This window comes from Lissotriton vulgaris, chromosome 7 (genome assembly GCF_964263255.1).
Source record: "Lissotriton vulgaris chromosome 7, aLisVul1.2, whole genome shotgun sequence".
Taxonomy (NCBI): Eukaryota; Metazoa; Chordata; class Amphibia; order Caudata; family Salamandridae; genus Lissotriton; species Lissotriton vulgaris.
Genome location: NC_141695.1, coordinates 1,249,878,427 through 1,249,905,575, shown reverse-complemented (window position 1 = coordinate 1,249,905,575; position 27,149 = coordinate 1,249,878,427). Strand labels below are relative to the sequence as shown.

Sequence of the window (27,149 nt, the reverse complement as noted above, 5' to 3'; positions counted from 1 at the left end):
TGGACTACAACAGAAGAACAATAATAGCATGGGAGATAGAAAAACAGCATAGGCGAGAGAGAGAGTTATAGAGGAAGACAAGGTGAGTGAGAGAGATAGCGATAACCAGAAAAAGGGGTGATAGGGAGAGTGAAAGACAAAAGTAAGAGATAACTACAAAACCAAAGTGAGAAAGATTCTTAACATGTTTGATAGACAAATACAGTTCTGTGGAATAACAGCCACAACACAGAGGAGCTAGAGAACCATGGGCAGAGCTCAAGCAGCTTCACTCCGCATAATTCCGAGGAGTTATTGAAAAACTCTACCAAATTTCGCCGAGCTCCGCGAGCAGGCAGAGTGTGCTTGGCCACCCCTAATGAAGTCCCTTGGATGCCGAGGGTCGTTGGGGTCAAAGAACCCCTCCTGTTCCCACCAGTAAGTCCCACACAGTGAGACTTCTGGGAGCTGGTCGGAGGCCCCGCCTCCTTTCTCCACCACTCTGCGAGCGCACCTCTTAGCACACTACTCACTGGGGGACGAGGTCTCCTTAGAAGTTGAGGGTCGTTGGGGGCCAATAACCCCTCCTGTTACCACCAGTAAGTCCCACACAGCGAGATTGCTGAGAGCTTGTCAGAGGCCCCGCCTCCTTTCTCCACCACTCTGCATGCACACCTCCTGGTGCACTACTTGTTGGGGAATGAAGTCCCCTTGGATGCTGAGGGTCGTTGGGGGTCAAGAACTCCTTTTGTTACCACCAGTAAGTTCCACACGGCAGAACTGCTGAGAGATTATTGGAGATCCAACCCCCTTTCTCCAAAACTCTGCAAATGCTCCTCCTGGCACACTAATACACTGGTAAACTCTGCTCTGCTGGTGGTTGGCGGAATTTTTGTGAACTGCATGCACCAAAAGGAGCATGGAGTGGCAAAACTCTGCGAACTCTGCTGGTGGAGCAGATTTTACCACCCACCCCTAGAAAACCAACACTAAAGAGATATAAAAAGACAACACCAGGAAAAGAGGCAGACCCACAACACTATAGAGAAAGAAAGCCACCACACTACAAACAAAAAACAGAGTGGGAAAACAACACTATAGAGAGAAGAGCTACAACACTGCTAGGAGATAAAGAGACACAACATTGAGGTTGCAAGAGACACAATGTGAACAAAAGATAAAGGAGTACAATGCTGTAGTGAGATAGAGAATCATGACACAACAGAGTAAAACTTTCTAACTTTCCAATTCTCATTCTTTGATGAGTTCTTAACTTGCAGTACATTCTCATTTGTTTACAAGAATACCGTATGCACACAACAGAGAAATCTAATACAGTTGTGTCTATATGGACACACATTAACAAATGAACAAAGCCACCAAAAACAAACAAGAATATCCTGTGCGGTATCATCACAGTTCAGTTCTTTCATTTTTTCAGAAACCGCCAGCCGACACGTGTTTGATCGCTTTTGGAAAGATATTTCCGCGAATCCTCAGGGCTGAAAAATAGATTGCGTAAAAGAAAGGAGGTCGCTCCACCATTGATAATTCCGACCCGGCAGGGCCCTTGACCTAATGTGTGTGATCCTGGAAGTAACAAGCTGCCAAATACGAGTAGAAATCAATGAGTGTGTTTCCAAGTCATATATATCGTCGATGAGTGACCAGATTCAGCCATGGTATCCTTGTCAAGGAGAATCTTTGAGAAGAATAATGCGCCCTAGGCGTAGTCGTAAGGGCTGTGATCCCGGGAGCAGAGAACTCAGCGTTCACTCAGGAGCGGATAACTCCTAGACAGTCTTTAATTTCTAGTCATGAAACGGATGTCCGATCAGTGTAACTCTCGGGTCGCCTTGGAACACAGTGACCCGGGAGTTACATTGATCGGACATCCGTTTCACAACTAGAAATTAAAGACTGTCTAGGAGTTATCCAGTCCTGAGTGAACGCTGAGTTCTCTGCTCCCGGGATCACAGTCCTTACGACTACGCCTAGGGAACGTTATTCTTCTCAAAGATTCTCCTCGACAAGGATACCATGGCTTAATCTGGTCACTCATCGACGATATATATGACTTGGAAACACACTCATTGATTTCTACTCGTATTTGGCAGCTTGTTACTTCCAGGATCACACACATTAGGTCAAGGGCCCTGCCGGGTCGGAATTATCACCGGTGGAGCGACTTCCTTTCTTTTACGCAATCTATTTTTCAGCCCTGAGGATTCGCGGAAATATCTTTCCAAAAGCGATGAAACACGTGTCGGCTGGTGGTTTCTGAAAAAATTAAAGAACTGAACTGTGACGATACCGTGCAGGATATTCTTGTTTGTTTCTGTTGGCTTTGTTCATTTGTTAATGTGTTTCCATATAGACACAAATGTATAAGATTCCTCTGTTGTGTGCATAGGGTATTCTTGTAAATACTTGTTGGTTTGTCAGTACTTCTCTGACATACTTTTGAGTGGGTAGAGGGTTTTTCCGCCCACCCAGTTGCACCACTGCACTTTATCTAAACACTTTTTGCGTCCACTGCTGGCAGAGCGCCGAGTTGCTTCTCTGAGACATAAAAAACCCTTCTCCTCTGAGCACATTCTCATTTGTAGCTGGGTTATTTGTTTTCAGAATGATATCCAAGGCACCCTGATCCATCCAACCCAGAGCTGAAGATCCAGTATCCGCAACACGATTTGCATTTTGCCCTTCTGTAATTTTATTTGAACACTAGTTATTGAAAACCTAGCATTTCAATTTCTTCCTCCGTAAAACGCTCTGGCCTTATGTCTCATGCTGACAATCCATTTCCTGACCTTCTTGCCAATTTTTCCTTTCACACTTCATTTAAAATAGTATAAGGTGAGCATGAGTCAGCAGCTATCCTTAAACTTTCTCCTCCTATTATTGCGTCACAGATTGCCGCCTTTTTAACACTTCCTCCCATTCCCAATAAATTGTTATTCAAACTCAACACACAACAGACTCTTTAGCCTTGAGATGAATATGAACCAGACCTCAAAAAGACTTGTCCCATAGACACTGGAGCTCCTTGAGTTATAAAAATGGTCATGTTCTTCCACAGTTACACGTTTAATTTTTGACTGTTTTCTCATTTTATACATACTCTTACAAAATGTCAAATTTTCAAACAACCTGAGAATTTTTGAATTATTGATGGCATTTTGAACTAAATGTTAAATATCTCTACTTCAACACCCATAACACTTATTTTGCATCTCTTTATTTTTCTTCGATTCATTTTGAGTCTTTCTCTTATAACCCCCTATATGTTCCTTACTGTGAACATCTTTATGGTACTTTCTCCTGAAAGCTTCCTGATTCTTTCCCTTGTTTTCTTTTTTACACTCCAAACTACTTCCTGGTGCTCCGCGTTTACCCATTTCAAAACGGCTCAGGCACACTTTCCAATCACCTCAGGCTTCATAATGATGCCTATAACCCTTTCCAGAATCGTCGCATTGCTCAATAATTCCTGGAACCCAAATATGCTAACACTACCGTATAATTCGAGGACACCAGAAAAAGATTGAGAATTGTGTTCTTTTCTATTCCTATTCTTTGCAGACTTTTGATATTTAATTCATGTAGTTACCTGCCTGCCATATGAAAACTCAATAAAAAATATTTATGAAAAAGAGAGAATGAAACAAGCCAGAAATGTATGCAGAGAGAAAAACGGAAAACCAAGGAGCGGGTGGCATGTGGAGAGAGAGGGGGAAGAGACAGACAGAGAGAGAGAACGAAAGAGTGAGGGGGAGATGCTGCAGGGCGCACAAAACTACTAGAGAGAACACACCACAAAGCATAGGAAGGTGGAGAATTAGAGAGAGAGAGAGAGAGAGAGAGAGACAGAGTGGGACAAAGAAAAACAGAGAAAGAGAGACAAAAATTGGAAAACGATTGAGAGACTTGGGGGCCGATTACGATGGCGGGCGGACAAATTCCGCCCGCCATCGCATAGTCAAAATGGACCGCCCGCCATAGGTGTGGCGGTCCCGCAATGCAAATTACGATGCACCCGCCACACTGGTGGGCGCATCCCGTATTTTTACATTGTGGCGGGCGGCAGTACCAGCCACAATGTAAAAAGCCATGTTTTGCATATGTATGTACAACGTGACAGGCACCGTGCAGTGCTTGCCACCTTGTACATGCATATGTAAGGGGGTACCATAGGTACCCCCCACGTGCAGCACCACATCCCCCCACCCCCCAGGGGCCCGCAACGGGCCCCCAAAGGCATTCACCACCTGTCTTTTTGCGGCGGCATCGCCGCCAAAAAAGACAGGCATCCTAATGCCCATGGCGGTGCCTGCACAGCACCGCCGTCATAGCCCCATTGTACCTTCTCCTGCAAGGCGGGCGGAAAAGGCCTGCCTTGCGGGACCACGGCTGACGGTCTTTCCGTCCGCCATGGTACCTTTCCCATTCCCACCGCCATCCTAATTTGGCGGTGGGAATATACAGGGTGATGGCGGGAAGTCCGCCACCGCCGGGCCGGTGGTCCTCACCGCCGGCCCAGCGGTGGTGGACTACCCGCCATCGTAATAGGCTCCACAGAGAGAAAACACCCAGCAATATCTGAGAGAACTACAGCTCTAAGGAGAACGGAACATGAAAAGAAAGAGGGAAAGCTAGAGCGAGAGAGAGAAAATTGCAACACTATAGAATAAGAATGAGAGAGAACTACAGATAACGGAGAAGTACCATTGAGTCAAAGAGTGATTCCCCGTTGAGAGCATGCATTGTATAATGGATTCCATGGATCCTTTAGTACCTGTATTGGGAACCATCAGACGTCCTCCCAAAAAATTAAACGTCCCGTAGGCCATATTGGTGGCTCCGCGAGGCAAGGACCTGAAGTAGCTTTGCGTGGAGAGCCTCGATACGAAGTCTGCCGCGTCGGTGGCTGGTGAACTATGGTGTAGTGTGTGGCGCCCGCTCATTAGCGGGTTGAGCAGGTGGCCATTGGTTAACTGGAACTTGCTGGTGCCATCCTGGCGGGGGCAAAGGGAGCCCTGGTAAGTCATGGTGGTGGTGCTGAGATCCGGTTGGATGGTAAGCAGGTGCGGGTCATCTGTTGGGGTAGAGATGTATAGCTTTAGGGCACACCAGTCAGGAACTATTTTTAAATTGTCTTTCTAGGGTAATGAATCACAGATTACTTCAATATTTCAAGGATGATGGCCGTCATATATATTGAAAAGTAGGCCACATTACTCAGCATATGGCCGCTCTCACACAACCTTGAAAATCACTAGAGGCCGACTAGGCAGAAGGAACTTATGAGATTTCCTGGACAGAGATTTCCTTTAATGGGAGAAAGGGCTGGTGGAGAGTCTATTACATGTCTTGGGCTAGTCTGACAAACAGGTTAGCTCATATCAACGACTAGCTTGGCCTGTAACTGACTTTTCTGAAGCACTAATGGCCATGGAAACCACCCATCTTTTAGGTTATTTAGCATTTTTCCTCTTGGCCAGTTGCTTCAGCATAGGTGTGCATGACGGCCACGCCCTCCAATGTGCCAAAGTGACTTACCTGCTTTGCTTGGCTTGATGCTGACTGGCTGGAAGCCGGAAGTTAAGATGGAGGAGTCGGCGACGTCTGAGTCCAGCCCCCCCTTCTTCCGGCAGTAGACCAGGAGACCCACGAGCAGCAAAAGGACAAGGCAGACGGCCACGGCGATCAGACCCACATAGAGGGCCACGTCTTCCGGTCCGGAAGCAACTGGTTTCATGGGATAAAGATTGGGGTGGCAGAGGAAAAAGGGAGGGAAGGAGGTTTGGGAAAAGAGTAAAGGAAGAAGAAAACAAGATGGAGAGGGTAAAAGAGCGAGAGAAACACCAGGAGAAAATGAGAGAAAGGATGTCACATAGGGAAGAGAGTGAAAGACGGCACAAGGCAGAATGTAAGGAAAGGTGAGAAGTAGAGAGTGGGAGAAAAGTAGAAGACATTAATAAGGTTTCAAGAGAATCGAGTATGAGAAAAGGAGACAGAAAAGAGAATTGGTGAGACACGTTTACATTGAAGGAGTGAGTTGGAAGAGAAACAAAAAAGGGCACCGATGGTGTAGCGTGGGAAAATACGATGAAGAGTTTAACAGGAGGGAAAGAATAGGATCGTGAGGGTGGAAAATTGAAAAAATTGCAATAAAGTGAATAGATAGAAGGAGAAGACAGGGCATAGGGGCAGAAAGAAGTATGATATTGACGTAAAACAGTTGGAAAGGAAAGAGCAAAGGAGTAGAAGAGGGAAAGGAAAATGAGACAGTGAGATGGAGCAAGAGAAGGAGAGAAGGAAATGTATAAAGTAAAGAAAGAGAAAGAGAATGATATAGGGGAGGATTACGGTACCAGGAGAAGGAAAAATGGGAAATAAAATAGTGCACAAAGGTGAGATAAACAGTTCACATAAAGAAGGCACAAATAAAAGACATTCTTTTTTTCACTGTGGTTCGACTCGAAGGTGGCACCTTGCCTTAAAGAGACTGAATTCGATCGGAAATTACTTTCAAAGCAGACCGAGAACAAGTAGCTCAAAAGTGCACAGGCAGCTAAGCTAGTTCGTGTTGTCACTCATACAAAGCAGGTCGCTCCTGAGGCCATCTTCTTGATATTCCAGTCCCTCTAGGAACCAGGAGCGTGTGTGTGCCCTTGCCCACACAGTAAGCACAAGCATACCCCCTTTCCCATTTACTTCCCCATCCACCCAACATCCCCACGGCACCTGTCACTCTCACCCAAAAAATATACACTGAAATGTTCCCTTTTTTCAGGAGCCCCACACTTTGCCTGGTTTATCACCGAGGCCATGACTGGGAACCAACAGCAGCCATGTCAAAAATATTCACACCTGTACTACACTGAACGGGACTGGACTCCTTCCACAAAGTGGCAGATGGCACTAAAACGATATTGACATGGGTATTCTAATTCTTGTGTGCATGTATAAGCGTTGATACATTTGATAAAATCCTCGTATGCAACCTCGACAAAAGACCCTGAACAAGCAGTGGCAAAGCCAATAGGTCTCGACGATGTGAGAGCTAGTGGCTTTGCCAATGTCTTTTGGACTGCACAGCAGCATAAATTGGAATGGGAAAAGATATGCATTTTTGTGGAATCAAAGAGCTCTAGAATATACTGGTGTGGGTTAAAAGGTCAAGTAACAGTTGCATTGTCAAACCAGATGTAAAACCTCTTGCAGTTTAATGGCTGCCCTCCTTCCATCTGTGCTGCTGCCAGAGAAAAACAACGTACATTATCTAGTATCTAAGACACTTCAATAGCATTAAAATGTCATGTTCCGCCCCTGAAAGTTCAAGCTTAGGCAGCTGGATAAATAAAATGATCACAGCTGCTTGGAGGGCAGCACTTTTTAGGTCTCGGCCTGACGTAAGCAGCGCATGCGCTGCTCTAATCATACGTGCCTTCTTGGAATCGATACGATTCCAGAAGCCTCGTCACTGCTCCGCCTTCCGCTTTCATTTGTGTGTGTCGTTTGGCGTAATGAATTATGCCAAAGGTAGTGTAACGATTGCACTGAAGGCATGTCAATCCTTCCTTGTTGCCACCCTGTCTCCTTTTAGGCACGCCCACCGGGATTGGATGTTTTACCCGTGGCGTTACACTATTGCCTTTAATTACTGGGGAAGCACTATTTGTTTCCCCTTCCGTTGGTCTATCTCAGAGACACGTTGCTTAAATGTTGCCGTCTACCAGAATACCAATCTCTCGCCCCGTTTCCCCCTTCATGCGATTTCGCCTCTTTTCCTTTCAATTCCTGTCACGCTGTAATATCGTCTATCCCCCTTCCCTCCACATCAGTCCCACAAACGGTTATTTTATTCATGTGTGTTATGCATTTTTCTTTATTTAATGTTCCGTGCTCTCTGAGCCATTTCCTGTTGCTGACCAGACCGAGAGTTGATTGCTGTGTCAATGATGTGGCTACAAATGTACGTGGCGCTAGTGCACATAAAGGTACCGTTGTGGGGCTTGTTTGTGTTTACTCCTGAGCAGCGTCATTCAATGTAAACCCCAGCCAAGGCACAGTTGTGCTCAGTGAAAGAATAACCCCCCCATCTCCTACCCGATCCATTAAGTGGCCCTGCCCCTCCTTTGTTGGCCTCGCTGTGCTTTCACTTCCGCTCTTTTCTTTAGAGCTGCTGCCCTGGGACAGTGACACAGACGTCTCTCCGAGACAGAGGCGTGGTTTCATCTTCAGAGCCTGTCTCTCTACTAATCTCTCTCTAATACTCTCTCTCTACTACTCTTTACTACTCACTCTCTACTAATCACTCTCTACTACTCTCTACTACTCACTCTCTACTACTCACTCTCTACCACTCTGTCTACTTCTCTCTTTACTACTCTCTACTACTCACTCTCTACTACACACTCTACTACTCACTCTCTACTACTCTCGCTCTACTACTTTCTACTACTCACTCTCTACTACTCTCTTCTACCACTCTCTACTACTCTCTCAACTACTCTCTACTACTCACTCTGTACTACTCTACTACTCACTCTGTACTAATCACTGCTACTCACTCTCTACTACTCACTCTCTACTACTCACTCTCTAGTGCTCAATTTCTACTCTCTACCTCTCTATCTACTACTCTCTACCCTCTACCTCTACCTCTACCTCTTTACCTCTCTACCTCTACCTCTCTCTACCACTCTCTAGGCGCACACATATGCACATATATATATATGTATATATATATGCATATGCATTTATATATATGTATGTGTATATATATGTACATACATATATATACATCTGTATATCTATATAAATACAAATATAAATGCATGCATACATATACATATATGCATACATATGCATGTTATATACATGAAAGTTTGAAAAACAATAATAATAAAAGCTAAGCTAAAAAGACACCTAATTACAAACAGAATTGCTTTAACTTAAACGAGGGGGAGACCTAATGCATTTTCAATGCTTGTGTGCAGAAGCAGCCAATGTCTGCCCAATCAAAACATGTACTCATGGCACCCAATGTATGTGCGGAGCCAAAGCCCCTCTTTAGTGATGTTTACATAATTGTCTGGTGACTGGTGACAGCTGTGCTGTCAAGGCAGACCATAAAAAGTGCGCTGATGTAGTTAAGGAAAGCTTAAACAAAAGCACTATCACACAGCCAAAGTTGGCCACGTAATATCACTTTTTTCTTATGGCAGGTGAAAGGTTGGGTGCAACACAGACAACAGGAGGGTGGGGGGGGGGGGTATGAGGGAAAAAACAACACAGACCATGGGAGGTTGGCAGTGAGAGGGAAGGGGCAACATGGATTGCAGGAGGGTGGGGAGTGGAATGGAAGCCACACGGACAAGTGGGGGTGGGAGAGAGCAAACAACATGGACATGGGTGAGGTGGAATAATGGAGGACAGAAGCAACAAGGAAGTTAGGGGTAGATAATAAAAAAGAAAAATAGCACCTAAATGACAGCGCCAGCAGCAGAAGTACCCTAATGAAGATGAAGCAATCAATACTTCGTCCATGCTCCAGACGAAAGAAGAGGAAGTGAACCAGCACACTTTGCCAGGTTAGTAGGCAGCAAATGAGACTGACAATGAAACTCATGAATGGTAAGTGTAGGAAGGTGGACTCTGACTATATGGTTACCCCCACTTTTTTTCCTGGTGTTTTGCTGGTTTTCGACTTAGTTGGACTGGGACCCTGCTATTCAGGGCACCAGTCCATCTGCTTTCCCTATAAAATGGACTCCATTTACTTTAGGTACATACCAGATTGGTTACTGGGTCACCCTTGTGAGCCCCTGTATAGTGTACTATAGGTACCCAGGGCATAGGTGCACCCTAGGCCTACCAGGGGCTGCAGCATGTATTGTGCCACCCCTGGTATGCCTTCCAAACTGACACCACATGTCTGTTCATACAGCCTGGGTAAGGTGGTGTAATCACCCCTTACTTAGGTATAGTATACCTATATCTATATATACATATAGACACATATACACCTATAAGTCACTCCTATGGCAGGCCTTAACAATCCTGGAGGCAGAGTGCTTGGTTTTATGTGAGAGAGTGCCCTAGCCTGAGCTGAGCCCCTCTGCAGCTTTCAGAACCATCTCCATATAGCTGTTCTATGATATAGCCATATCATATACTCTTAAGTGCCTTATAATCCTCGCGGTTAAAGCTAACTTTGGTTTGGCTTTATCATAGCATGTCGTGTAAGGTGTCAAACACTTTGGAATATTACCCCCCCGCCAGTCCTGGCGGCGGGGGTAGCATTCCACCCTGCTAGAGGGAGAAGACATGCAGTTACTGGTTTACCCGGTTAAAGTTAAACAGAGCCTCAGCATCACAAAATGGATGCTGCTGCCACAGACACGAGTCTGACCTCCTGTTGCTTAACGAAACTCCGGCAGGGCAGGCCTGGACAATAGGTTTCCTGTCCAAAGAGGTGCTGGCACCTCCCCAGAAAGGCTTTTGTGTATTGGGGCAGGGAGGACTGCATTCAGTGAATGCTTTCCAGACACTGCCTGGGGCACACTAGGTGCTCCATGCATTTCCCAGTTCAAACCGTTTGCTGGGGCACTCTGCCCCAGCTCTGGCACAAAACTGGACAAAGGGAAAAGGGTGTAACCACCCCCTTCCCAGGTCCACCCATAGGAGGGATCTTAAGAGTAGTCCAGTCGAGGGAGGAGCCAAGTCAGCATCCGAAATGGTCGCATAGCCGCTCTGCTCCGTGAGCCCTCTCGCCCTGCATGCCCATCCTGCTGTTCGTTCTGAACTACGAAGGTGTATTTGGATAAAAGAAGGAGAGCGTTTACTTACCACCTGCTCCTGAGACTCCTGTGTGCTGTGAATCCGGAGAATTTCCCATCCACTGCTCTGCGGCCCGTGCGGTGCAAAGCCGGGGTGTCGTTTGCAACGGGCAGCCGGCCGCGACTGTAACAACAGCGGCCGCCTCTGGTGGTGGGGAGTCGGTCAGAGGGTGCCGTTGTCTTGAAGTGCCGCTGACGGCAGCATCGGCCCGGTCCCTTCTTGAAGAGCCTTGGGGTCCTGCGAGGCATACTGGAGTCGAGGGGGGAGTGTGGCTCTTGGCCCCTCTCTCCGGACTCCGCGCCCGCACATAGCCAAGGATCGCCCCCGAGACAGGCGGGCGGCCCCCAGGGAGTGGTAGGGTCTTTTGTTTAGCCTTTTGGTGACTCTCCCTGGGGAACCCGCCTCATAACTTTGTGTTCTTGGCGTACATTTAGTGGCGCCCTGTGTCGAGGCCGGTCCCTACAGTGAGGTGCAGAGGGACGGGGCTGAACTGACAAAGATGGCGGCTGACACCCTCCCTCACGGACCATGTCCCGATTGGACGGCTGCCATAGGCGCGGAGCTGGGGTGCTGGCAGCGCACTATGGAGCCCACACCCAAGGATGTCTTGGCCGCCCTAACGGATCTACGCGAGACCCTGATTTGCAATGCCTGTGACCTGGATCGAAGAATGGCCGCCATTGTTGTTTCACCGCCCTGTAAGGACGTGGTCTGATTCCAATGGAGTGCCGACGTGCCCGTATCTACTTCCTTGGGGAGGGCTCTGGCCCCGCCTGGGTTTTGGGAACTGCTGAGGGACCTGGTTACTTCGTCCTCCCTGGACAGTGCGGTTGTGCTCGTGAGTGGCTCTTTGGGACGCGTGTTTAGCCTGAATCTAGGGACGCGACGCTGTTCTTCTTCTCGGGCCGTCCCGATAACACTGCGGCGCTTGCCGGACTGTGAGATTTCCTCTTCATGGATGGTATTACTGTGCTTGAACTTTGTGACACTTGCGGGCTTGGTACCGACGCCCTTGGATTTCAGCTGCATGCGTCCTGATAGACTCGAACTGCTGAACTTTTTCTTGGTATTGTTCGGGCCTGATTCGCTCGGATCCTCCAGATCCTCCAAAAAGTACTGTATATCGATTGTCAAGGGGTCATTTGGTGGTTCTGCTGCTAGACGAGGCCAGGGATGATGCATTTTAGGTTTCGGTGGCCCTCACGTTAACTGACGGTGCTTTGGGTGTGTTGCATTGGGATTGTATTACTGATGTAATTGGTACTTGATGTTCTCCATGATACTCTATTCTGCTTCTGGATCTGCCCCATGTGCAGGGGTGGTGGGCGGGGCCGGGCGGTGACTTTGAGGGCCTTCCTCCACTTATGCTTCTTGTCTTTTCTCTTTTTCTTTTCTAAATTTCGGGTTCCAATAGGGCGACAGGCACGCGGCTGGGGGGGGTAGGCCTTGGCGTTCTGCGGGTGTGCAGGGTGGGGGTAGGGGGGCGGGGTTTGCTCGTTCTTTGTTTCCATGGCCCTTTAGTCTTTTTTCTTTTTCTATAGTGTCGTCTTCATTCATGGTTCCTGTAACGTGTATTGTTTTGAGAGGTGGGGTTAGGGTTTGTTATCCACCGGATTTGTGCCTACGTTTCTTCTGATTTGTGTGCCTTGCCTCACTACTTCATTTGTATTTATACTAATTGTATATATCCTGATTGCGCTCTGTATTGCAGGACCACATGTGATTGTATGGCACTTTTTTCAGTTCTTTATAATTTAAAAAATGAACCTCTGTAATCCTGACTTCGGACCTGATCGTTTACCCACGAGTTGTCTCCTAGTATACATATCTTCCCGGCTTTTGAATTGTTCTGACTCTCCGCATTGATTGCTATACTTATATTCTGTTTTGCGGCCGGCCGAGAAGGTTGTAGGCCTGTACCTGTAATTGATTGCAATACTAATGAAGGTTTTTCACGGGGGCTTGCAGCCGGCGAAGATGGTCGCAGCCTAACAAGGCTCCCGATCCCCTGCCCGCTAATCCGGCATTTCTCCTGTCATAGCCCTGGGAGCCCCCGCCGGAGGTCGGGCGAACCAGGGGGGAAACTCCTGAGCCTGCTCCGGTCACGGAATAGACCCGATCCTCTGCTTACTGAGAGGGCGATCTGGAGGCAGAGCTCCGATCCGGACATCCGCAAAATGGCGACGTCCCCGCGCTCGGCGAGGCGCTGCTAATCTCCCAGACGATTCACCAACCTCTGCACCCCTCTGCACCCCCCTGCACGAGCTGGTCCGGGGCGAAGAGCTGCATCGAGGAGAGTGCAGCGGCAGGAGACTTCTTGGTGCGAAGCTGGGTCTGCTGACGATTCGTGGCCGCGAGGAGGCCCCTCCCCCAGCCCGGCGCCAGCCGAATCGACTCCCCGGCTCCAGGGGCCTGAAGCGTCCGAGAACGGAGAGCCCAGAACTGCGCTGCTCCCTCCGCTTTCTGCTGGATCCACAGCCCCGACCAGCGATCCTATCTGCGGCGACGCCCGGTGCACAGTGCCGCCCATCCCCCACCGCAACTCGGCGACCCTGAGGGGGGGGGCCCACACGAGCACGTTCACGGGAGAAAGCGGCTGCCGCCCCACCAACACTGCTGGGGGCTGAGAGCGCTGAGTCCGCTGCCCGCACGCCTGCATTGACTAGCCCCGAGCCCCATTGCGTGTGCCCTGTGTAAAGAGCCCCGTCTCCGGATTGCGAGAGGAGACGGCTGGTAGTCTTTGGAAGGTGACCACGCAGCTACGTCCGCCCTGGGGACGGCCGGCAGCTCCGCGACCAACGCCCCCCCCTCTCTGATGGTCGCTGTGAGACCGGGAACACTTAGGCTGACCCCACAGGGTCTCGGAACTGCTAGGTGTCGCACTGTGGACACCCCCCCTGGTCCTTGCCCTCGTGGCTGGAACGCGGGGACCGTCTGGAAGTGGAGTACGCAGGGGCACCTACGCCTGGGATCCGCTCTGGCCCCCGCAAACACCACTCCGGGGACACCTTCCTGGGGGGAGCAACGGAACCAGCGGGTTATCATAGCTCCGAAGATTGCGCTAGCGGACAGCGGCAAGAACGGCCCAGCGGAAGGTAACTGAGAGTGGGATCCCATCCATTCGGGAGCTGAGCGGTGCCCCCTGGCCTAACACATCGCCGCTACCACTGCCTTCATCGGCCTGCCGGCCCCAGCTACCCTCGAGCTGCCACCCTCCCCGGGGACGACCACTGCCATAACCATCAGTATCACACGATCCGGATTTGGGTTTTTGGACTATCATTATGGGGAAACCTCGGGGCCCGAAGGGGGAGGGGGGGCTGGCTCGGAGAATCCTGATGACTCAGTGGCGGCCCCTCCGGATCTTCAGCGGATGCAGGACCGCATTCTGGAGGCTATTGCCGCCACGAAAGAGTCCCTCCATCAGGACATAGCCAAGTGGCCACGAGCCTTGGCCTCCTGTGAGCGGACCATGGAAAATTGTCGGACAGGGTTAAAACCACGGAATCTGCCCTGGAGGAACTAATTCCCGCACACAAATCTGTGGAGGGTCGGTTAACAGAGGCTTTAGACAGAATACAGGCCCTTGAACGTCGTGCAGAAGATGCAGAAAACCGCAGCAGACGGAACAACGTTCGCCTTGTGGGCCTTCCAGAAAAAAAGAGGGCCCTGACATTGTGGACTACGTGACCACTTGGCTACAGACGGAGGTGGCGCCTGAAGGTCTCTCTCCCTTTTTCACCATTGAAAGAGCTCACCGGGTGCCTGCCAAACCACCCAACCCGGGTCAGCCGCCCCGTCCAATAGTCATCAAACTGCTGCACTACAAAGACAGAGACTGGCTGCTACAGCGAGCGAGATTAGCGGGCCCCTTCCAAGTGGATAATTGCAAGGTAACTCTGTTCCCGGACTATACCTTCGAGACCCAGAAGTTACGGGCCTCCTTCTTGTCCATCAAGAAGGAACTTCGGACCGAGGGCCTACAATACTCGCTCCTCTTCCCGGCCAGGCTGCGGGTGGTGGTAGATGAAAAATCCCTGTTTTTCCCTGCATCGGCGGACGCATGGGCCTGGTGGGACATGTACAAAGCCGGAACAGATGGAGCGCGCATGAGAGAGGAGGAGGAAAGGCTGCAACAGCGCATTGCGGAGATCGCGAAGGACGCGGAGCCGCAAGCGGAAGACCAACAAACCTACGGTCTCACAGACAGAGAGCGAACGGAAGGCCGCACTGCAAGCAGTAATTGACTTATCGGGGGCTGTCTTGACCCATTCGGAGAGGGCCTCGGGATCAGACACTCGAGCTACAGAATCTGAAACTGAACTGTCGGAATTTGGAGGCTCGAAGGGCCCAGAGGTTACTCCGCAAACTTCGGGGGAGATAGTTGATGGATAGGGGGCTCTGCCGGCCCAGAATGGCCCTACGATGGAGGACTCTGACTGACCTGCTGACCGGAGCAGGCAGACCTTGGGACACTGATGCTGTGAGTACCACTGTTTGGTGGGCGGGGGGGAAGGAGACTGAGATCCACCCCTGTAGCCAACTCGTACCTCTTAGGGCCCATACGGCCTCCGCAGTGCAGACTGCGGATTAGGTGGGGACAAGGGCACAGTTGCCCGCGTATGGTTTGGATGGGAGCGACTCTAGCACAGTTGGGTCCTGTCCTGGGGGAGGGGGGGAGCCCGAGGCAGTTGGGGGAGCCGTGGGCGCAGTTATGAGTGGGGGGAGGGGGGCTGTTGTTGTGGGGAGGTGGGTTTGTGTCATCATGAGTGATCGGATGTACGGACATTGCGAAAAGTACCATACTGCATGGGACAATGACTAATACAGGAACGATAAAATGTGTAACCTGGAATGTGAGGGGGCTCCACACCATGTCCAGACGCTACAAAATACACGCCTACTTGGTTCGAAGGGGGGTCCACATTGCGCTACTGCAGGAGACATATCTAACGAAACAGGAGGGGATAGCACTGCAACGCAGGTGGAGGGGTCACTTGTTTAACACTACATATTCGGCCTTCGCTAGAGGGGCTTTGATATGGATTAGAGCGGGTACCCCATTCCAAATTACCCGTCAAGTGGCGGATCCAGAGGGAAGGTTCGTGGCGGTGGAGGGGACCCTTAGAGGGCGCCACATAGTGCTTTGCAGCGCGTATGCACCTAATGTAGACCAGACTGCGTATTATGCGCGACTTTCCCGGGAGTTGGCCAGTTACCTCACAGGCCCTGTCCTACTGGGGGCGACCTTAATTCGGTGTTAGACGTGGACCTGGACAGATCACACCCTCCATTACACTTGTCCCCAGTGCGCAGATTGGCGAAGTGTAGGTTGGACTGGCAGGGACAGTGGGGATTGACGGATGCTTGGCGCGCACAGCACCCAACAGAATGAGACTACTCTTTCCACTCTGGCCTCCACGACCTCCACGTTCGTATAGACGCCTTCTTGTGCTCTCCGCTTGTGCTCCCTGCAATCACCCGCACTGAATACCTAGCGCGCACGATATCGGATCACAACCCCCTGCTGCTATCGCTAGATTGGATGACTGAAATCCCCAAGGTCCCAACGTGGCAGCTCCGACCAGATACGTTAGATGACCCCCGTTCCGCGAGGCATTGAGGGAGAGGATTGAACACTATTTTGCCGAAAACGACAGGTCTACTGACTCTAGAGCCACGGAATGGGACGCGCTAAAGGTTGTCATCCGCGGGCACTGTATCGGAAAATTTGCGGGCGCCCGCAAGACGTTGCTAGACGACTTGGACAGGGCGGAATGCGGATTAGGTGGGGACAAGGGCACAGTTGCCCGCGTATGGTTTGGATGGGAGCGACTCTAGCACAGTTGGGTCCTGTCCTGGGGGAGGGGGGGAGCCCGAGGCAGTTGGGGGAGCCGTGGGCGCAGTTATGAGTGGGGGGAGGGGGGCTGTTGTTGTGGGGAGGTGGGTTTGTGTCATCATGAGTGATCGGATGTACGGACATTGCGAAAAGTACCATACTGCATGGGACAATGACTAATACAGGAACGATAAAATGTGTAACCTGGAATGTGAGGGGGCTCCACACCATGTCCAGACGCCACAAAATACACGCCTACTTGGTTCGAAGGGGGGTCCACATTGCACTACTGCAGGAGACACATCTAACGAAACAGGAGGGGATAGCACTGCAACGCAGGTGGAGGGGTCACTTGTTTAACACTACATATTCGGCCTTCGCTAGAGGGGCTTTGATATGGATTAGAGCGGGTACCCCATTCCAAATTACCCGTCAAGTGGCGGATCCAGAGGGAAGGTTCGTGGCGGTGGAGGGGACCCTTAGAGGGCGCCACATAGTGCTTTGCAGCGCGTATGCACCTAATGTAGACCAGACTGCGTATTATGCGCGACTTTCCCGGGAGTTGGCCAGTTACCTCGCAGGCCCTGTCCTACTGGGGGGCGACCTTAATTCGGTGTTAGACGTGGACCTGGACAGATCACACCCTCCATTACACTTGTCCCCAGTGCGCAGATTGGCGAAGTGTAGGTTGGACTGGCAGGGACAGTGGGGATTGACGGATGCATGGCGCGCACAGCACCCAACAGAATGAGACTACTCTTTCCACTCTGGCCTCCACGACCTCCACGTTCGTATAGACGCCTTCTTGTGCTCTCCGCTTGTGCTCCCTGCAATCGCCCGCACTGAATACCTAGCGCGCACGATATCGGATCACAACCCCCTGCTGCTATCGCTAGATTGGATTACTGAAATCCCCAAGGTCCCTACGTGGCAGCTCCGACCAGATACGTTAGATGACCCCCCGTTCCGCGAGGCATTGAGGGAGAGGATTGAACACTATTTTGCCGAAAACGACAGGTCTACTGACTCTAGAGCCACGGAATGGGACGCGCTAAAGGTTGTCATCCGCGGGCACTGTATCGGAAAATTTGCGGGAGCCCGCAAGACGTTGCTAGACGACTTGGACAGGGCGGAACGCACTTTGCGCGAGACCGAGCGAGCGCGCCCGGAGCGCCCTGACGTTCAGGGTGCCCTCTGTACGGCGAGGGAGGCGGTGGCGATAGAACTAGAACGGCTTCGCAGTTTTGATTACCGGACGTATTTGGTGAGAACGCACGCTGAAGGGGATAAAGCGGGCACCCTGCTGGCTTGGCTCGCCAACCCCGCCAGACGGAGCCACCCGATACTGGCCATATCAGGGGGAGATGGCACGCTGCTAACCACGCAATCGGCGATCCTAGGCAGTTTCAGGGCCTATTATGAGCACCTATATAGAAGCGCGCTCGGTGACAAAGATCGGGATATAGCGGCCTTCCTAGAAGACCTACAGTTACCGCAACTAGACCAGGACCAGGCGAAAGTATTGGGAGGCCCGATAGCGCTACTTGAAATCAGGGGTGCGATAAAGAAGATGGCCCGAAACAAGACCCCCGGCCTTGACGGACTGCCCATTGAGTTTTATGGACGGTACCTAGACCAGCTGGGCCCCCGCCTGCAAATTGTCTACGTAGAGGCTAAGCTTAGAGGACGGCTACCAAGCTCGATGCGTGAAGCACTGATGATCCCCCTACTGAAACCGGGAAGAGAGTGCACTGACACGGCATCTTACCGACCGTTGTCCATGCTAACCACAGATTATAAAATCCTGAGTACCGTACTAGCCAACAGGCTGCTACAGCACATGCAGACCCTAGTCCACAGAGACCAGTCCGGGTTTATACCCAAGCGTAATACCAGCCACAACATTAGGAGATTGACCCGTTTGCTATCTGTCCCACCGCCAGCGGCCGGGACCCCCCTGGTATTGGCGGTGGATATAGAGAAGGCTTTTGATAGCCTGGAATGGGATTACCTCTATAGAGACCTGCGAAGCTTTGGGCTCGGAGAGGGTTACATACAATGGACGCAGGTCTTATATGCTGGAGCGAAGGCGAGAGTGAAGGTGGGCGCCCTGGTATCGGACCAATTTGAGGTGCTACGCGGCACCAGGCAAGGCTGCGCATTATCTCCACTGCTTTTTGCCCTACCTGTGGAACCCCTGGCGGCGATGGCTAGGAAGAGCATCTGCTATGCGGGTCTGTCTCATGGCGGGACACATCACTTTATCTCGCTATATGCGGATGACCTCCTGCTTTTCTTGGAGAACGCCGACGAGGCACTGTCAGGAGCCGAAAGGCTTCTGAGGCGCTTTGGAGAGATATCTGGCTTGAGGGTTAACTGGGCAAAGACTTGCTTATTCCCCCTGCGAAAACATGAACCTCAGCCCCCTCTCCTTCCTTCCCTACGATGGGAGCCTGACTGCCTGGACTACCTGGGAGTACATGTTTACCACGATGAAGCGGACATGCTGGATGGGAACGTTGGACGCTGTATCCGAGCCTTGAAAGGCAATATGTCCTTCTGGGCCACCCTCCCGTTATCGGTAACAGGCCGCATATCGCTGCTGAAAATGGTGGCATTGCCTCGCTTACTGTATTATTTCCGGACCTTGCCTGTTTGGATCCCAGCCGCGACTTTCCGGCTGCTGCGGTCACTGATTATTTCCTTCCTATGGAGCGCGGGCAGGCGGAGAGTGGCACTATCCACCCTAACCCGCCCAAAGGACGAGGGAGGCCTAGCTGTCCCAGACTTTAAGCTTTATTATTTGGCGGCTCAGCTCCAGACCTTCACGCAAGAAATTGCTAGAGTTTACCGCGGACCGGAGCATGACCGAGACAGCGGCATTCCCCGGCATGTGCTGGCCTTTATTGCCCTACGGCAAAAATTGCCGTTGAGGGACCTGCCTTTGGAGGAACGAACTCTCCGCCTCTGTTGGAACCGTTCGGCGAAACGTGCAGGGATCCGTTGCCCTTACGCACCTGAGATTCCCCTCGGTATGTTAACGGCGCTTCCCCACGGGGGCGACTGGTCACACCTGCAAGGATGGGAAGAAGCGGGGCTGCAGGTGGTGGGAGACTTATATGAGGACGGAGCGTTTATCCCATATCAGGCGCTGCAAGAAAGTTTCGGCCTCCCACGAGGCGACTACTTATTGCACGCGGCAATAGTGCGTGCCATACAAGGCCATTGGGGAATGGGATTAGCAGAGCCACCGACAGCCCAGGCCTGCCAGTATGTCATGATGTCGGCGGGCACCTATAAGGCGGTTACATGCCTGTATTCGAGAATGCTGCGGGAACCACTGCAACCACTGACTACTTTGAAAGCCAAGTGGGAGCGGGATTTGCAGATGGAGATCCCGGACACCACATGGCTGCAGTTGGTAAGACGGGCTAGGAAGAGCACGAGGAACGCACGTTTCCAGCTTATCCATTTTTATATCCTCCATAGGGCTTACCTTACCCCGGGCAACATTCAAAAATACTTTGGGGCAGAGGAGGCCGCTTGTCCGCGCTGCAATGCGCTAGGGGCAGATCTGCCTCATATGCTCAGAGAATGCCCCCACCTACAGGATTATTGGCGGGAAGTCGGCGGCACTCTGAATGATACCACAGACAGGGACCTCCACTACACTACGGCAGTCAGCATCCTACATTGGTTCCCGCATACACCCAAAAATAGGATGTCGAGCAAGTTCATAGCCATGGGCCTTCTATTGGCCAAGCGGGAATAGACGAGGGGATGGAAGGCGAAGACGAGCCCGACCCATCGGAGATGGCTCGCTGAATTTTTGAAATGGGCGGCGAGCGAGAGCACAATTAGGTACCAGCTGGCGCGCAGGGGTGCAGACGAGCGAGCCCTGGAGGCGGCTATGGAATGGGAACTCTTAGTGCAGGCGCTGCGCGATAGCACACTAGAAGAGGAGGAGGAGCCTGAGGAGCAAACTAACACCGCCATCGACCAGGGGAGGCCCCCATCCACACCAGTGGCACACACACACACACACAATAGTTAATTGGAACCCATTGATGACGGTTCTCCACCCTCAGTTCCTGACCGAGAACGACTGATGACACACGGGAAAGGAGGGGGGCGACTAGGGAATGGGGGGGGAGGGGGGACTCCAATCAAGTAGTGTAGTTGGGATTTAGTTATAGGCACTACAAGGTGGGAGGGTTGGGGAGAAAAATTAAAAGCAGACAACGGGAAGCCCCACAGACGTCATGCGATGTCCTCTGAAAGTGAACACTGTATTGCTCTGAGATTCCGCCGCCCAACCCCCGGGTTATGGGCTGAACGGCTGTGTACATCTAATGGGATCCTTAAAACGAATAGTGGGGGTTATCTCGATGTTGATACTAATGTGATTGATTATGCTGTGCTTGGTTCTGCAATAAAAATCGTTTACAAAAAAAAAAAAATGAAGGTTTTCCACAAAAAAAAAAAAAAAAAGAGTAGTCCAGCCCCTAAACTTAGTATAAGTATAGGAACCCAGTCACTAGGACTTTATATTACCCTGGATGAAACATAAATCCTGGACCTTCCACATTCCATTTCGACTGGAAGACATCTCCCTTGTGGTCAAGGAGTGACCACCCTGTTCAAACAGGCACCAACAGCAACTTTGCTGGTCTGCATTTTCGAGGCTCCCGCCGGATCCTGAAGAATCTGCGACACAAGAAACAGACTTCCAGACATCTCTGATCCGACCTTCGCTCACAGGAAAGCTGAGACCCATGGCGGACACGAGAGAAGTGGGACCGGAACTCATGGACATCCTGCATTTTGCTAGCTGCACTCACTTCACAAGGTAACTCGAAGTCGTGCATTGGGGTGCTTGAAGCCCCAGACCCGAGGACCATTTGCACCGAAGCTCAGAGGCTCCCACTCCACGAGTGACCTGTGGGCCCTGCTGTTGCATTTCAGCTCGACGTGTCTTCGCGGTTCCTAGTCCGTTGGCTAGTGAGCCCCCCGAAGACTTTCTACTGAATTTAACTTGCTTTCCTGGTGCTCCAGGCTTGCTCCAACTTCCCTACAAAGGAGAAGTTCCTCAGACCTTCCTGGTCTGCACCGAAGCCAATCTCGACATCCTGCGTGGGTTGCGTTTGCCAAGGCTTGTTGGGCCCAGTCCGGATACCAACACCGCAGTCAACTAAATCCTTCATGAGACAGTTTGAATCCAGCTCCTGGTCACCGTCGACGCCTCCTGGCTGAAGAGACAAACTTCACATCTTCACCTGAAATCACCCGACATCTGGTGGCATCTTTCTATTGCCGCCCTGATCACTGACAAGTGACCCAGACACTGTCCCTTCTGCTTTCAGGTTATACAGATCTTCGATCCACCCTTCGATCCACCCGGACACTTTTTCCTTTGGTCGCCTGCAGCACTTCTTTGCAGCTCTCCATTGAAAACGACGACGAAACCCGACACGAAAAGACACCTATGCACCCGGCTTCCCTGGGTGAGGTAACACGAGTACTCTGGTGCTCCCATGGGTCTTGACTCTCAAAGTGTCCTAGTTTCAAAGGGTTCTATCGTAGTCCATCCGGAAGTGTCCTTAAATTGTAAATTTGTTACTTCTTTATTTCCCATAGAAAGTCAATGGTAACCAGCAGCTGTGTTTAGACACTGCACGCGTCTCCCGTGGGCCTCCTACTTCCTAAATTTTGGTTGTTTAGAGTAGCCCCAGCGATTCTACAGGCCCCAGGCCTGCTTTCTAATTCTCTCGTGGTTCTTATACCACTATTTCAGTATATGGTTTGAGAGGCCACTAGGGCATAACGTATACTGTGCAACTTATCGTATAGTAATTGAGTAACTTGTATTGTACTTTTACCTCTGACCTCACAAAGAGTGCAGAGGGGTTGTGTTTAGAATAAATACATATATATTTGATATATACCTTGTGTGGTGTCCTTTCATTTGGTACTCAAGGGATTATAATTGGTAAAACAACTTGCTTAATACGCTCTCTGAAGTCTTAGCCTGATGACTGCTGGTCCATGCTACCACTAGGATAGCTTTATATAAGGTTGACTTTACAAACACCATCAATAAGGGTTCATTAGACTGGTGCAGGGTGCCCACTAGAACTAGTGGACATCATATGCCAGGCTAACTTCTCACAGTAAGCAATGGGTGAGCTCCAAGCTCCATGTTGAAAACAATATCTCTTGCAAGCGAGATCGCATGCGCTAGTGCATGCGCTGTCACAGGTGAGACCTAATAAAAAGCACAGAAATAATATGGTTTGAACCTTATCTCACCAACTGGCATCAATGTGTTAAAGATGGGGAGTCTCTCGTCACTGCCACTAAGAGTATTTGGACCCAGATGCCTTGGATCACTAGCTTTCCAGCTACCTGTAGATAATTCTCTAGCCCAGCTTAATATATTAAAAGTGTTTGCTTGGTTGAATTATTATGTGTAAAACAAAATTAAAAACCGTGCATTTGAGACAAAAAATTATTTCAGGACTCATACGGTCATGTTTGGAAAAAAACGGCTGAAATTTTAATTGAATATCCAGTACAACTTTCAGCTCAGTGATCAACGCCAAAGGCTTGGGTAACAATAAAAAATATTATTTAATTTCCAAAATACTCTTCAGAATGAATGTGTGCTTTACAAATACATGATATGCTATGTTGTATTTAAAGCTGATCTTTGAGGAGAGTGATTAATCATTTTATGTTTCAGAGACTTATCATTACTAATGTTCATTGTAGCTATGAGTGTTTTGTGTTACTCATGTAGAGTCATTTCAAAATAATACACCCTGCCTGATGCACTGAGGTGACCACTGCTGATAACCTTGCATAGGGTGGCTACTAATGTAATCTTGCATGATGTGGTCACTATTACAACACTAATAATATTAGTAGCTCGGAATGATTTTCATTGACCATAAGTAGCTCTTCATACAGAAAAGGTTGGAGACCACTGCTCTGGCAAACCCCATCTCTCCTCTAGGATGAATTGACAAGGTCATACTAGGTCTTTGTATCACCCACTACTCTGGGCATGAGAGTGCTGACATTAGGTCCAGGTAAATTAACTTGGCTTACACCCCCCTAGCAGCAACCCTGATTCTTCCCTCCTTTTGTCCTCCTTTCTCATTGTCCTCTCATTTTAATATTACATGCCCACCATTCCTTTTTTTACTTAACGTTCGTCTTTTTCTCACTTGTATTACCATTTCTGTCCTTTTCTGGCTCTCAATACGCTATTGTTTCTCCTGTTATCTTTTTCTTGTATTCCATTTTTCTCACCGTTCCTGTCGCTCCTCTTCCTCTCCTTTTTATTTACTTCTCCAACTTTTCTTGGTGCTCACGCTTTACTCTTTATCTGCGCTGGCCTTCCTTCCACTTGTCTCTCTTTTTCATCCCCTCCTTTCTTTTTTGCTGCTCGCTGTCTCCCGCCTCACCTTAGACTGGCCGTCATAACCTCTTTATCCTGCTCCTATTATCTTCGACGGCGTTTCGACCCTGTAAGGGATAGACGGTATCGTCAGGACTGAGGATGCAGGGACATCTGGATCTGGCAATGCTGAGTCACAGTGGAGTGAATTGTGAGCCCAAGTGAGTGAAAGAGTAAAAAGTTTTACTCACAATGAACCCAGCCTGGTTCACTGTAGTGCGTGACTCAGTGGCACCAGGTCTTTGCTCGTAGTAGAGTGCCGATTCTGTACAACACGGATAATTGGCCTTTTTGTGGGCGATGGGTCCCAAGGGTAATACCGTAAGAGACCGGCTCTGTGGCTCTTGGAGAGACGTGCGGCAATCCGTCTGCTCTCTGTTCAGTAGCGCGGTAGCTCACCGCGTTACTGAACAGAGAGCAGACGGATTACCTCTATCCCTTACAGGGTCGAAACGCCGTCGACCATAATCGAAAGCGAACCTTACACACAGCACTCATGATTGTATAGAGTGTTTGTTGTATCTATCTCTGTTTAAATAGTCATAATGGTCGCCTTCTCAGTACTATTTACTTACGAAACCATTTGAACATTGTCACATTAAGTCACAATTATAATGTTTAATGTTGGTTCTTTTTGTTACAGTTGGAACACCATCACACTGAGACTACATGTATGATTGTATATATTGTGAATTATTTTTGAAAATACAAACTTACCATTTAAACCTGCTCCGTGTCAACTGCCTTCTCTCTCTGCCATTGCTCGTTGTAGTGAAGGAAGTACACCAATTCAGTAGACTAATCCTCAGTATTTATTTGTAATTGAGAATTATAAAGCAACAGGTGAGCGCCAGGGGAAAAGGTACAGACGGTCTTCCAGACAACTCACGAATGAGCTAATCTGGAATCCTACATGCATGACATTCTTAATATTCCAAAACGAGCTAATTAAAGGTTCAATACAATATAAGCAACACTACACTCGTAACCCTCAGATTCTATCGGCTATTTAACACTATTGTTATTCCTAGAAGTAATTATATTACTCCACTGGAACCATTGTTTCTTACGAATCTATGACATAATAGCGACAGACAGAATATAGACATACAAAAATATCGACACAAAAATATCGACATCAAAAATATCGGAGTTCTATGTACATAAAGGTAAGTACAAAAATTTCGAAAATAAAATATCGTAGTACAAAAATATCGAAGTTAAAAATATTGTTTTTTTAAATGTATTAATAATAATGTAAAAATAATTTAAAAATACATATAATTTAACAAATTATAAATATAAACTAATATATATACTTACTCCACGTATTGCAACAGTAGGGAAAGCGTTGGATAGCGTAGGGGTAAAAAGTACTATTCCCACTCCAAAGGGTTCAACAGTAGGGAAAGCGTTGGATAGCGTAGGGGTAAAAATTACTATTCCCAATCCAGAGGGTGCAACAGTAGGGAAAGCGTTGGATAGCGTAGGGGTAAAAATTACTATTCCCACTCCAGAGGGTGCAACAGTAGGGAAAGCGTTGGATAGCGTATGGGTAAAAATTACTATTCCCACTCCAGAGGATGCAACAGTAGAGAAAGCGTTGGATAGCGTAGGGGTAAAAATTACTATTCCCACTCCAGAGGGTGCAACAGTAGGGAAAGCTTTGGATAGCGTAGGGGTAAAAATTACTATTCCCACTCCAAAGGGTGCAACAGTAGGGAAAGCTTTGGATAGCGTAGGGGTAAAAATTACTATTCCCACTCCAAAGGGTGCAACAGTAGGGAAAGTGTGGGATAGCGTAGGGGTATAAATTACTATTCCCACTCCAGAGGGTGCAACAAGTAGGGAAAGCGTTGGATAGCATGGGGGTAAAAAGTACTTCCCACACTACTCCCCTTTTAACACACAACACACTACACATACAAAAAAACACAATTAATATAAATATCAATTAATCAATTAATAACAATTAATATTATTACATTGATGTAATTAATAAGTAACTAATTAACACATATTAATTACCAATTAATAATTAATTACCAATTAATAATTGATTAACAAGATATTTACAAGAATAAACAATATTTAATAATACATTATTTATAATTAATATTATGAAATAATTTAAAAAACTAATTGCAAATTAATTAATGAACAATGAATTACCAATAAATACCAATAAATAAATACAATCTCTTTAATTAATTTAATTTAATAATGTCACACCCTATTTCCCAATAGACACACAACCCACTACACATAAATAAAGCACATAAAAAATGTAATTGCCATTTAATCACCTAATTATAATTAATTACCAATTAATTATTAATTAACAATAACAAAAAAATATAAATATTACTACATTAACTCTAATTAATTTAATTAACTAATTAATAATAATTAATTACCAATTAATTAAATAATAATTATTTATTAATCAAAATTATTTTAAAAAATAATAATAATTAATTATAATTAAATTACTTCCCATCCTATTCCCCTATAAACCCACAACCCGCTCTGATACTAAAACGCAAAATGTAAACAAAATTACTCTTTTCTAAACATACATTAAAAACATATTTAACAAACATATGAACAACATAATAAAATACATAACACTAAACACAATTTCGATATTAATAACATACTTACCTTAATATCGATATTCTGTCTATCGATATTATTGCACATCGATATTCTATACCATCGAAATTAAAACATCAATATTATTGTATATCGATACTTTAATTTCGATATTTTGTCTCTCTACCCCTGACTATGACAGTACTGCGACCCATCTCCTGCTCTGCCAATGCCCTCCAATCAGTAGCGGCCCGTGGTGAGAGATATGCCGGGTGCTGACGTGGGGCGGGGGAGGGGCAGGGTGGGGGGTAGTAAACTACAGATTACGGACGATTAGAGGTAAGTAAACATATAAATAAATAAAACGAATTTCGTTGTGCGCGCTGCATTGCACTTGGCGATGCAGCGCGCGCAACAAAATTC

The 27,149-nt window shown here is 48.5% G+C and overlaps 1 protein-coding gene across 1 annotated transcript in view; it reads right to left on the bottom strand.

Annotated features, from left to right (window-relative positions):
- Positions 1-27,149, bottom strand: part of UNC5A (unc-5 netrin receptor A) — a 909,459-nt gene that overhangs the window by 175,058 nt on the left and 707,252 nt on the right. The window contains exons 8-9 of the mRNA XM_086931766.1: positions 5,542-5,730; positions 4,778-5,077 (exon numbers count right to left, since the gene is read on the bottom strand). Coding sequence (XP_086787892.1) covers positions 4,778-5,077; positions 5,542-5,730 — 489 coding nt within the window. The remainder of the gene's footprint in view (positions 1-4,777; positions 5,078-5,541; positions 5,731-27,149) is intronic.